Source organism: Nannospalax galili, unplaced genomic scaffold, assembly GCF_000622305.1.
Source record: "Nannospalax galili isolate Female #2095 unplaced genomic scaffold, S.galili_v1.0 scaffold406, whole genome shotgun sequence".
NCBI lineage: Eukaryota > Metazoa > Chordata > Mammalia > Rodentia > Spalacidae > Nannospalax > Nannospalax galili.
In genome coordinates, this window is record NW_008357033.1 from 2,837,923 (window position 1) to 2,851,879 (window position 13,957).

The 13,957-nt window shown below is 44.2% G+C and overlaps 1 protein-coding gene across 1 annotated transcript in view; it reads left to right on the forward strand.

Moving 5' to 3' along the window:
- Lmcd1 (LIM and cysteine rich domains 1) overlaps positions 1-13,957 on the forward strand; it is a 69,288-nt gene that overhangs the window by 24,969 nt on the left and 30,362 nt on the right. The window contains exon 2 of the mRNA XM_008854804.2: positions 12,909-12,997. Within this exon, the coding sequence (XP_008853026.1) occupies positions 12,909-12,997 (89 nt within the window). The remainder of the gene's footprint in view (positions 1-12,908; positions 12,998-13,957) is intronic.

Sequence of the window (13,957 nt, forward strand, 5' to 3'; positions counted from 1 at the left end):
ACCCCCACCCCAGTACTTTGGGGCTATTGTTAAGTGAAGTATGTGTAATTGAACAGAAGCAGGATGACAGTCTGATAACTGAGAAGGCTATGGAGGGACTAGCAGACAGGAAGCATATACAGAATCAACGAGATGATTCACTTCAAGGTGGGGCAGGTCAATGAGGGAGTCCGTCACACTGCTCACGACAACACCTAGTAAAAGCCTATGCATTATTTATTCCTGGAACTTTCCATGCAATATTTTTTAAACAATAACAGACCACAGATAAATGAAACCATGGAACATGGTGCCATATATGGGTGCTCCTGAGATGAGCTTTTAATCAGGAAGAGACCCTCCCCCCAAAATGCAGACAACAGTCTCAACTATTGAGCCACTGTTGAGGGGGAAAGGGTTTTTTAAGACATTTCATTTGTTATATGTGTGGGTGTGTGCCTGTGCCCACAAACATCAGAAGATGGTGTCAGATCCCCTGGAGCTAGAGTTGTAGGCAGCTGTGAGCTGTTCAATGTGGGCACTGGACACCAAACTCCGATCCTCTGAAAGAGCAGTAAGTGCTGAGCTATCTCTCCAGCAAGTAGTCACTGTCACTGTCGACCACACTGAAAAACTGGGGTGCATACACTTGCTGCACAGAAGGCCTTGGATCTGGCCCTACTATTCCCACTACTCTGGGACCAGTCTCAAATCAAAGCTTGTGGCAGAGGCAGAGAAAGGACGGCAGAGGCAGGATCTTTAACAGAAATCACCTGTCTTCTATTTCCCTGTTCACATGTGGAGTTGCTTTTCTGCTGTTTTCATTGCCAAGTTCACTCTTTCTGTTCCCAGATGATGTGATCCTGGTGGCCTCCAAATACTCCCTCCCCTGGAAGGGAAGGCAGGACTAGATGCGCCAATACAAGCAAAGAAGGGCTCCATAGAGGGTCATGTATGGCACACAGGAGATTGTAGGGGAGGACGGCAGGTACCTGGTCTAAGAACACTGTAGACCTCCTCAGGGAGTGATGGGAGGCCATTTCTAGGGCTACCCCAGGACCATGTCCCTCACAGAATCCCACAGGATTGGCAGATGACTTCAGGATCAGTTGGTCTAGAAGACCCAGAGTAGAGTTCTAGTTTTACCTCTGCTGCCAAGGGCCCGGATGAGCTTCTGTGTTGGTTAATTTTCATCAACTTGACACAAATCTATATACACCTAAGAAAAGGGAATCTAAATTGAGGAATTACCTCCATCAGGTTGGCCTGTGAGCATGCCTGAGGGGCACTTCTTAACTACTGATCTATGTGTGAGGGTGTAGACCACTGTGGGCAGTGCCATCCCTGGGCAGGTGGACCTGAGCTGTATGAAAAGGGTAGCTGGGCAAGCCAGAGGTTGCAAGCTCACAAACAGTGTTCCTCCACCATCTCTGCGTCAGTTCCTGCCTCCAGGTTCCTGCCTTGAGTTCCTGTTTTGGCTTCACTAGATGAGGTACTGTGAACTATAAGCCAAATAAACCCTTTCCTCTCCAAGTTGCTTTTGGTCAGTGTTTTATCACAGCAACAGGAAACCAAACTAGGACAGCTGGCATCCTCAGGCATCTCACATGTTCCAGGGGGGCATGCTGAGCTTCCATGAGTTAATTTCTCCTTCATGGCCACCCTGATTTAATTTAACCTTATGTGTTAAATATGATATGTTGAATGGGAGGGTGCTAAGGAGAACTCAATTCCCCAAACTCAAATTGTACCCAAGTTGAACCTGGATAAACTATATTGAGACAACAATGAATGAATGAAAATTAATAAATTTCAAAGGAAATATTTCTTATATAGAGTAAAATATGTTTTGTTCGGCATTTGTTTAAAATTATATTTTGGAGCTAAAGCCAGGCTCAGCAACATGTATCTATAACCCCAGTACTAAGGGGGGGAGACAGTTGGACCCTGGGGGCTCTTTGTCCCACCAGTAAACCAAAATGAGGATCTCTAGGTTTAGTGAGCAATCTTATCTCACAAAAATAAGGTGGTAGAGTGATAGAAGAAGACATCCGGTGTCAACCTCTAGCCTCTACAGTGCTAAGGCAAGCATACCCATGTACACACACACATACATACATACATGTATACACTCACACATAACACATGAACCCATACAAATTTCAGGGCTAGGAGTATAATTCAGTTGGTAGAGTTCTTGCCTAGCATGCACAAGGCCCTGGGTTTCATCCCCAACATGGTATAAACCAGGTGTTATGGTACATGCCTGCAGGCTCACCACTTAGAAGGTCGAGGCAGGAGAACCAAAAGTTCAAGGTCATCTTCAGGAGCATAGAGAGCTGGAGGCCAACCTGAACTAGAGATCTTGTCTTAAAAAAAAAAAACAAATAATATTTGAAGCACCAGAATCTTCCCACCTCATCAAAAGGGCCCATCCGACTCAGGACTACAAGCTGGTCCACAGGATGAGTTCAACACACACAAATAGGAAAAGAGGAAAACCACTGAGGCTTTGCCCTGATGCCCTTCCAGTCAGACATCAAATTGTTGTCCACCAGTTGTGGTCTGAGTCTGGCGGCTTTAAATAGGATTTTAACAAACAACACCGAAAAAGTTTTTCCATCCATAGAATTCTAAGCAGTAGATGAGCGGGGCTAATCTCAATTTGTTTAGTCTGTGCATTTTTAGCCTCATTATACTGTTCAGCGAAAAAGTATCTGAATTGTAGGAACTTATTTTCATCCACACTTGTCCAGATGATGAATCAAAATGCCCAATGTAGAAACTATAGATTTTTGCACACACACCCATACACAAAGAGAGAGAGCTCCCCAAAGAAGGCCTGTCCTGTCCCCTAATGTAAACAAGGTCTTTGATGTCTGAAACTTAGTGTAGTTCTAACAGGCATGGTATCCCAATTCATCACCATGGCTGATTTCCATGTGCTGGTAGAGAAATCAGATCAGACAGACCCTCAAATAAGGAGAAAGACAGCAGCCATTTATACACATCTTTTACCTGCCGTCATGTTCTAAGCCTTTGTGATCTGCACACGTTCACCCATATTTGGGAAAATAGGATTCTCTTGGTCACTGCTAAAGCCTTCACTTGGGGTTTTCCCAAAATTTGAAGTGGTAAGGGAGGAAGAAACAAGAGAATGGACAGAAAACAACAAACAGTTCTTGCTTCAAGAGTGGAAAAACTGACAGGGAGAACTCATTTTGCAATGCATTAGAAAAAGAAGTATGAAGTACGTTGTGGATGCAAAAGGACACTGTGTTTGTCTGCCCCAGGCATCCCTAGGTTTTCCACCCTTGGTCTACTCCCTGGGGACACAGAGGCCCTGCCTCAGGGAAAATGGACCGGATGGTGGGCATCCACACAGAAAAGGGAAGTACAGACTTAAATTATAAACAGTGTGTTAGTACATGTTTTTATTTCACGACTCTGCTAAGGCCTTGTACCTTGTGGGCAACTCATTTTTTACAGTGGCTGGGGAGCTTCACAGAATGGGATTCTAGACCTTTGTGAAGACCCTGAGGATTTTTAAGTAGAAGGGAGAACCTTTCCCGGCCAGACTACTACCCCTAAAACACTGTTGTTTGAGGGGAAATAAAATCAAAAGCATGGTTTTCCCCATGCAGCTTGCAATCACTGAATCTCACAGGGCCCCTACTTGGACCCTTGCATCTGGCAGGATCTCTCAGCCCATTTCAGCCTAGAGCTGAGGAGGTGCAGCAGCCACCCCACAGACCACAGAGGGTCTCAGTGTCAGCGGCAGCCTAGACAGGAGGCAGCCAGCCAGCAGCATTCCAGGGAAGAGGAAGGGCTGTGGTTTCTCCTACATCCGATTAAGAGAACAGTTACTACACTTGGCATTTAAACCTTCGAGGTAGGACTATTCCAGCAAAGGTGTGACTAACACGAAATGACAGCAACCCAAGTCAGACATGCTGAAAACACTCCTTTCAAGGAAGGGTGGTCCTCATGCTGTGAATGGGAAAGTTTTCCCAGCCATACTGGGGTAGAACTGACAGGAACTGCATGGAGTTAAGGGATACAAGCCAATGTTTGGATATCTGTATATATTTTTGAACTAATCAAAGGAATGAACTTCCCCCATAGTTATCTTTTACCTTGAAAGGACAGCATTTAAGATCCATTCTCTTGGTAAATTAAAAATACAAAATTATAATTAAAATGCTGTATTTGAAGTTTCCCAAACTTATTCACAATGCAGAACTCGAACTTTGTACCCATTTTGGAACATTTCCTAACTCCCAGACCTTGGCAACCAATACCCACTCTGCTTTTCTGTGACTATGTTGGGTTTCAATTGTCATGGAAATGATACAGTCTCTGTCTTTCTGTGCCTGGCTTGATTCACTTAACCTAATGTCATCACAAAGAACACGATTTCCTTTTTGTTTGCTTTTTGGTTTTGTTGTTGTTTGAGACAGGATCTTGCTACCCAGCCCAGGATGGCCTTGAACTCATTCTGTAGCCCAGGCTGGCTTCAAGCTCAGAATCCTCCTGCCTCAGCCTCCTGAATGCTGGGATTTTAGGTGTGCACCACCGCACCTGGCTGGAATTTCAATATTTAAGGCTGACACCCATGACTTTCCAGTGGGGGTATGGGGATTCACACACCACATCATGTTGTCTATTCAACATCTAGCTTGCTTCCTTATCTTTGCTCTTGTACCTAAAACTCCAATAAAACCTGACTTGATGAATGTGAATGAGACTTTTGTGTCATCATCATTACTAGAATTGAAGAAGTAGCTCCTCCCCCCAACACACACACGTAGACAAGGCCAAATCCCCCACTAAGCATACTGGCATGGCATCCTATTTTCTCCTTCCTATCACTGAATGTTTTTGAGATTCTACACCCTTGTGAGCTATTTAGGAAATGAATATGGAGGCCCCACAGTATCTTTAGACAGCATATTAAATAAAATTTAAATGTGACCCTTGGAGACTAGAGCTAACCTGCTCAAATTCCAGCTCTAACACTTTAATTTGAACACTCAGAAACTCACTGAATCAAGGAGACCAACTCTCTACCACTTTGACCCCAGCTTCCCCAGATGCACTGCTCAAAGTCCTACACTCAGCACAAAGAGACTCTGGAAAACCTGGACAGTTAGTTACCTGGTGGTTAATTCACATCTAAGTGTGAGGTATGAGAGTGTATCAGAGGTTCTCAGACTTCTGCTGTGTACCCAGATCACCTGTAGGCCTTGAAGAGCAGAGCAGCAGCTGGGCCCCACCTCAGTGTCTAGTTCCCCTAGGTCCTGAATGACAGTCTGCAACAGTCACAAGCTCCCAGGTGCTGCCTCATGGCGACTGCTACAGCTGGGGGACTACTCTTTGAGAACTACTGCAACATACCTACCTCAGAGGGAGGCTTTTTGTAGTGTATCCATGAGCTCAGGCTTAGCATGGTACCCAGAAAACAACAAATCCTAACACAGTTGTCCCTCAGTATCTGGAAGGAATGGCTGTAGGACTGCCTCAGATACTAAATTTTGAGGATTTCCAGAGCTCAAGTGACTGGAAAGAAAATCTAGGTAGCAAAAGCAGATACCATGGATACAGAGATGGAAATAGGATGTGAAGTAGACCCCATTGGGGAGCCCACTGACATCAGTCTCCAAGGAGCCTTACTAAGTTGGGAATGAATCCAGAAATGACATTCTTTTCAATTAATGAGGTTTTCCCCTTTTATTTTTATTAAATGATAGCAATTCCTAGGAACAGGTTTTAATATGTGATCTCTAAGCCACTGTCTATCTAACCATCTCTACCACCTCCATCATTCCAGTTCCAGTTCCATGATTCGGCATTAAGTATTCACAACCTGGGGCCTTCCCAGGCCTCCATGAAAGGGCAATGCGCATGGCTCTGAATCTGATCCACTTCCTCTGACTGCTGTCTCTCCCTCTGCTCTTGAAGTCTATCTGTTGCCTTGAACATCTACACTTTGGCATAAAGTACAGTATAGTTGGTTGAATGCTCTATGGCATGCTAGTTGGCTAAGAGCACAAATGAAATAAAACCTGCCTGGTGCCACATCTGGCTTGGCTACTTACTAGGTCTTGGATCTTCAAGAACAGTGTTAACATTTATTGGCCTCAGTGTCAACATCTAAAACTGAGGCTGAGGGGCTGGAGAGATGACTCAGTGGTTAGGAGTACTGGCTGCTCTTGCAGAGGACCCAGAGTTGGTTCCCGGCACCCACAAGGACAGCTAACAACTATCTGTAACTCCAGTTCCAGGGGATCAGATGCCCTCTTCTGACGTCTGTGGGCATTGCATGACACAAGTACACTTACATACAGGCAGGCAATACATAACATACACATAAAATAAAAATGATAAATAAAATATTTTAAAATAAATAAAAAGAAAAATGAGTTTGATAAAAATACCTCTCTCATAGGATCAGCAGGAAGCTTACATGAAATACTATAGCATTTGTATGTGCCTGGCACAAGTACTCAGTTAACGTTAGCTACATTCATGATCATTGAGACAGACAGACCATCACTGCTTACAGGCCAACATGGATGCAAACATAGAAGACCCTCCTTTCTCTAGAAGGTTCTATTCCAGACTATTCTGGAAGAGCAAGTTGTTCTTCCACACTCAGAAACTAATGGCCACTCTCGACTAAGAATAGTAACTAACTGTCTTTTTGATTGTTAACTAAGAGAGGGACTAAGGATGTGAAGTGACTTTGTGGGCTATGAAGCTGTTACTATCGGGGATGTTATAGCAGTAGGACAGTTTCAGGATCACTTTTCTGCATCTAATTCCAGTTCTTATCTGGCCCCTCTCATAGCTTCACCCTGCCCAACAAATCTCCATCCTCTTTCCCTATTCTCTCCTGGAATTCCTATGACCTTGTTTTAAAGCAACATAATATGTTAACCAGTGATCCTCAGTGACACCTATATTTCTAGGGTTTATGTATAAAAGTCTCCCTTGAATAGAATTTGGCATCCGTTTGCAAAATATCACCCAGAAAGCAAAGTCAGGGTAGTCACAGGGCATGTGGTAATACTAACATATCACTGTCAAAAAGGTAGATTATGACTTTCATACAATCGAGAGACCTTTCTGTTCAGAAATGAGAGAATTTATAAGATGGTTACATCAGCTAAAAACCCTTTAAGAAAACTGGGTGTGGTAGTGCATGCCTTTAATCCCAGCACTCAGGAGGCAGAGGCAGGGAGATCACTGTGAGATTGACACCAATTTGGTCTACATATCGAGTCCAGGCCAGCTGAGGCTACAGGGAAATCATATCTCCAAAACAAAACAAAACAAACCCCCCCCCAGCCATTTAAGGAACTAGGTCTTTGTTGATCATTTAATATTAGAACAAGATGGATGTGCTGATTATGAAACTAGGTAGTGTCATCTAGGGCAATAAACCATAACTTTAAGGGTTATCTTTTTCAAAAGGAACAAAATTATTCGTATCTCCCCTGAACCAAGAACTTTAAGTTTGTGTGAAGCATCAGTAAGTCTTAGAGTTGAGTGGAATGAATGTCTCAGGGAAATAAGGGAATGGGTGGAGCCAATAACCAATTACATAAATGCAAAGACTATCAGCTATTTTTTACATATTTCCAAAATTTAAATATTTTCAATAATGATACGTACTTATTTCATTTCACAAGCAACTTTTTTACATGATACTTACAGTAGCCCTATTGTGATGTACTTGCAAGGGTAATTTATTTTTTTGAAGAGGAAAGAGTCCCACAAGGAAGTAGCTGAGCAGAGCACCTGCTTCCTAACTGTACTTGACCTGTACATCCTAAACTCCACAATGAAGCCCCCTTTCAAATTCCCCTTTAGCTCAACCCTATATTGTTCTTGGTGGAATATCCTCATTGAAACAGCCCCTGAGGAGCTAGGGAGATGGCTCAGTTTGGGTTAACTGCTTGACTATAAAAGCCAGGCAGGGGAGGTGTGGTGATGCATGTCTATAACCCTGCTGGGGTTACGGGGCTAGAGGATCCCCAGAGCTCATCATCAGACAACCTAGCTGAATGAGTGAGCTACAGTGCAAGGCGCTGCTGTCCCAAGGAATAAGGTGGAGTGCAATAGAGGAAAGTATCCAAAGTCAACCTCTGACTTCTGCAGGCACACACACAAGCGCGCACACACACACACACACACACACACACACACACACACACACACAAACACACAGAGAGAGACAGAGACAGAGTTCCCTTAAGGGCTCACTTGAAAGCAAGTACTTAAATTACTTAGAGAAGACCAGAGTCCCCAGGCTGTCCCCTGCTCCCTACATCCCCAGGGGCGCCCAGTCTGACTTAAGTCCTTTAAAGTTCCTGAAATGACTCAGTTCTATGAAATTAGATGTACTGCATCCTGCATCCTACCAACCCAGAGCCAAAAGAAATTGTTCAAATGTGTTTTCCTCCCCTCAAGAGAAAGGATGGGTTAGACACTGCATTCCAAAAAAAAAGCTTTTAAAGTGATGGTTCCTCAAGTTTCTATTCTCAGCTACTGGGAGAGGCTGGGAGATACAGAGCCATCTGTCAACAGAGTCCACATCAGAGAAATGCAATGTTTATCAACCAGAGGATCTTGTTTGAAACTCTCTTGCTGGCTAATTCCCCTCCCCCCTCCTGAATAAACAAGGTCATTATTTTTCTCTGTGTTAAGGATAACTTGGGCCTGCCTGGCTCCAATAAATGGCACTCAGTGAACAAGTGACTATTTATTGTGTTGAACAGTCAGCCAGGAAACTGCTGCATGTTTGGCCTGATAGCCCAAATGTGGCTCTTCCTTGAAAGGCCATTTTTTTTCTTTCCTAGAATTTCTGTTCTCATGGAAACTAAGCAGGATGGAAACTAAGCTCTGCTTCCTGCACCTATATTACTATGATGTCCTGGCCCAAGGCTGGACCTCCTGCATCATCAATTGTCTAAAAACAGTGGCTTTTCTTGGTCAGGGAAAGCTTTGCCTAAAGAGTGTCAGAGCAGGATATAGCCACTGACGTCATGAACTCAGTAGCTGCAGTTAACCGCACAGGATTCGCCATGTCAGCAGTCAGTCATGGATAGAGGAAGAGCTTATGGACCCTTTCTGCTGAACTAATGGCTACCGATAGATTCTGGGAGATGGAGCAGCCATGGTCAATATCTTCTGTTGTATACCCACTGTTGAGCTCATCAGGCTCCAACGGATAGTTCCAAACCCATGGTCACACAGATGGCCCTGGTAAAACTCAGTGAGTCACAAAACAAAGCAAAAAGACATGAATGTGGGGGAAAACATATGTAGGTAAAAGGGAGAATTCACCAGGTAAGAGGGAGCTATAAAAAGGGGGTAAGAGCGATCAGAGTGCATTCATACCTTGATGAGGTTGTCAATAAACAAGTTTAATTAATAGTAAACAAAATAATAAGAGTTTATCAAAGACAAGGGATAAAATTAACCTTGCTAACATGTGTTGGCCTTGCATGTTGTTTTATTTTGTTTCGTTAACTTTAAAATCTAATCAGAGAGGTAACAAATAGATAAGAAACAAGAGAAAGAACAAAAAATAGGCTGTACACTTAGAAAAACAGTTCCTCAGAAGTCCCCTAGGATGCTAAAGCTGGAGTAAGTTGTTTTGAGAACAATTAATTCAAGGTCTCTGAAACTCTTCGAAAGATGGAATGACAACAGCAAACATTCAGGGCACCATAAGTGTGGGCTAGGTCTTCTTCATTCATGCCTAACCTTCATGGTAACTCCGTGAGGCAAGTTAGGTTCCTATTATCCCTATGAGGCAGGAGAAGATAGGCTCAATAGCCTGGTTCATTAGCCGTATGTATGTAGTAAGAGACTGAAACACAGTCCAGCCTTCCCCCTAAGCCAGGGTCCCTCTCCCTGAAAGAGCTGCCTGTCCCGCCCCCCCCACCAACAATCTTGTTGCATTTAGCACAGACTGGCACTTTTGAGATCCAGAAGCCTTTGCACATTGGTGCCAGACATTTTTCTTTGGTCATGTGACCTTGCTTCTACCGCAATGCCATGAACCGCTCTGTAACGTCTCACAAATGAGTATTCTGCAAAACACAATCCAGGCAACCTCAATCGAGGGTGGTGTTCTCATTTTGCAAAACAGAAAGTCAAGCTGGATGATACAATGACTTGCCTTCAGTTGCACAGCTGATAAATGCCAGAGTTGGCATGATGAGGCTGGTCCCCACATGGCAGGCTGATGCTCTGCAGGACAGTGCTGCTTACATCACAGTTTCTCTACCAGACTGGAGCCAGCAGCACTTTGAAGGCTCAGCTCTCAGGACTAATCCCCTTTCAAGATGATTGTTAAATAAGCCCTTCATTAGAAAAAGAGTTCTGCTTGGGCCTGCTGTGTGCTAGGCCACTTGTGAAATGCTTCCACAGATTTATTCTGTTTCCAGGCTTCTGGGCATATCTAAAATTCTCCAACAATGAATCCTTATTCATGAATTAAGTAAACTTGGAATCACTTAGTTATGAAATATGGAAATATCGCTATACTTCAGCTAGTAGAATTCAAGGTGTGGATGAGGAAGGGAGTGGGCAGGAGCACACATACATGCCAATGGCTTTAAGGAACAAAATTCTGCTTGTGGAACATGGCTCCTGACTTAGAAAGATGAGTTAATAGTCTGAACCTTCTTAATTCTCACACTTAGCATGGGTCTGTAAATCCTAATACCCAAGAGATGTTCCCAAGACAGGAGGTCCCCATGTTTAAGGCCAGGCTAGGATACATAGTAATACCATTTCAGGAAAACAAACAAAAAAGTAACATGGTTCTAGCACAAATCAAACACAAATATAAACATGCATTCCTCCAAATGCCTACAAGACTGTTGGTTCCTAGCTACATGTATTAAACAGAAGTGCAAGTGTATAAGTAGTGTCAATGGCAATCATCGGGTAAGATGGATGGAGCTCCGTATCACTGTACAAGGATTTAGGGTTCAGGAGAGAGGTACCCCAGAGGATCACTGTTCCTTCCCACATCTTTGAACCCTAACAATGGCACTGAAGTTCTGTTCATGGCTATCAACAATCTTCCACTCCTTTCCCATGCATACACATTTTTAAAGCAAACAGAGGGCAAGGGAAATGGCTCAGTCAGTAAAATGCTTATCTTACAACATGAAGATCTGAGTTTGATCCCTAAAACCCACATTTTAAAAGAAACCAGGTGTGGTAGCACATGCTTATAATCCCACAGCTGGATTCTCTGAGGCTCCCTAGTCAGACAGTCTAGCCTACTTGGTGAGTTCCAAGACAGTGGGAGACCCTGTCACAAAAGCCAAGGTAGATGGTACCTGAGGAGGAATAGTACCTGAGGTTATCCTCTGATCTACAGTATACACACACACACACACACACACACACACACACACACTAAGAGAAAGAGACAGAGTAAACTAGTAATGTCCCCAAAAGCTCAGACCTCCACACCACAGTACACGATCTCCCATTTTCCATTTCACAGTCTCTTCCTATTGCTGGTCATCCCCTCTCCCCCTTTCCTGTCTGTCCAACCTGCATAGTCTAAATCCCAAAGTTACCTTGAAAGAAGCCTCCTGGCCCTCCCATATGGGTTTATTAACAGACACTCTCCTCTTTACTTCTGAAGTTTACATGCAAAAACCATAGCAGTTACCATTCTGATGTACCTGATTTGGTCTGCCACTTTACATAGCTCTGTACCTATTTGACAGGTAAGGAGACTGAGGCCCAATGTATGCATGCAGTCACAAAGCTAGGCTTGTATCCTAAGTATGTCTGACTCCACAGTCCAGCCTGTGCTATTAATGGGCAGCAATTCCTTTCCCTTATGCTTGCAGAACTGGGTAAAGCAAGTGGCTTCCCTCTCTGTGGTCCCTGGACTGTGTGTCCTGTTAGGGCATAGGACATCTAATATTGTAGCTCCCATGCATGGCACACAGTGGACACTAAATAAATGGTTAAAGGTCCATGCATTTGTTGAATGAGGAGCTTATTCTTTTACATTACCAGTTGGCTGAGCCCAACTTCTGATAATAATATAATGCACATACCTCCACCATGTCTTCCCCACCCTAACCTCAGGGGAGAGCTAGGTTAAGTTTCTCAGCCTGGTTTTAATGTAATACACCTGTGGGGATTCTTCTGAAGGGCAGGAAGTCTGATGAAAAGGAGTCAGGGTCACTTGGGCCCTGAGGTCCTTTATTTTGGGGGAGCTTATGGATGACACTGCTGGTTTGAGGACCCCACTTGAGAGCATTGGGTCTGATCACAACAGCAATAATGGCAGCCAAATGCACTCTTGTTACCTCTGGCTCAGGACAAATAACAAAACCTGCCTTGTGTGTTGTTATCCTTCCAGAAGTCTGAGACTTCAAATGCTGGAAATTTTTCAATGCATTAGCAAAATATTTAAGTTATGCTCTGAGCCATAAACAGCTGGCAGTACTCTCCTTTGTGCTTGTAGCTTTGGTTCAATCACATCCTATCGATAAATCAGAAGGAAATGAGGAGAGGAGACACTCTGGAAGATTCCATTCCAGTGACAAGAGGATTAAGGAGTGGGTGAAGGTGGGGGAAGGAGCCAATGGCCTCTCAAAGCAGTCTTTCCAGCCAGTTCTGGCGACAACCCTGGAGCCTGGCAGTGAAACCCAGTAGAGCTTTTATTGGGAAGGGCCCCACCCTTCAACACTTGCTGCATGTGGCCCAATTCCTGGCAGTTCTCTGTTCCCAGTAAACAGTGAGTGGCAGCACATTGATTGGGAGCCCTTTGAACCCCATGCAGTCCCTTTGCTGGTATGCCAAGTCTTCCAGGGGTCAAGCATCCCCGGTGCACGGAGTTCTGAAGGAAAACACCCCCTCTCTGTCTCCTTTTCCAGATGTCCCTGGGCCAGCAGCAGTTGGCAAGAGGAGTAGCTTGTCTGCGGTGCAAGGGAATGTGTTCTGGCTTCGAGCCTCATTCATGGAGGTAAGGGATTTGGTCGGGGGACTCTGCTTGCTTTTGTCCCTCACCCGTCCTTTCTGAGAATCCAGGTGGTTCTCTCTGCTGGCACTGCTTGGGACACATGCTGGGAAGGGCAGCTGAGGGGTGAGAGCCATCCTGCTCATCCCAATTCAGGAACAAGTGAAAGTTGTAAAGATCTTGGGGAACAAAGATACAAAGATGCTGCTTAGCACTTAGTACACCATTTCAAGGTGGAGGGCACCAAGCCCAGCACATTGAGGGTTATGTGTTTTCTTATTGCTGTGACCAAATACCTGATAAGAAGCCACGTAAGAGAAGAAAGGTGTCTCTTGGCTTACAGTTGGAAGAGATACAGTCCTTACGAAAGGGAAGCAGGGTGGCAGGGGGCTCCGTGGTGGCAGGAGTGTGCAGCCAGTACTCATCACTTCCCCACGTCTGAGTGGGAACAGGAAGCAGAAGCCAGCAGGAAGTGGAGCTGGGCTATAAAACCTCAAGTTCCCAGGGATACCTACTTCCTCCAGCAAGGCTCCACCTCATACATTTAACATATATGTACATATCTAACATACATATTATCATATACAATATAAAATATGTTTACATATCTAATATATATAATAAGGTTTATAACCTTATAACCTTATAAAATAGCACTACCAATTAGGGACTAACTATTCCAACACATGAGCCTATGGGAGATATTTTACATTCAAGTCACAAGAGATTACTATGAAAAGATGGATACAAGGTGCCTTTAGAAGAGGACTGTCTCCTTTTAGGTTTGGAGAATGGAACTGCTCTTACCCCACTGTAGTGTCATCCCAGGGGGTAAGTTTTGATCTAAGTGTGGTCCCTGAGATGAAGTCAAAGACAGGGTAGGGAGACAGCTCAGTCAATAAAGTGCTTACCTTGCAAACATGAAGGGCTGAGTTTGAGTCCCAAAACCCACATTTAAAAAGTCAG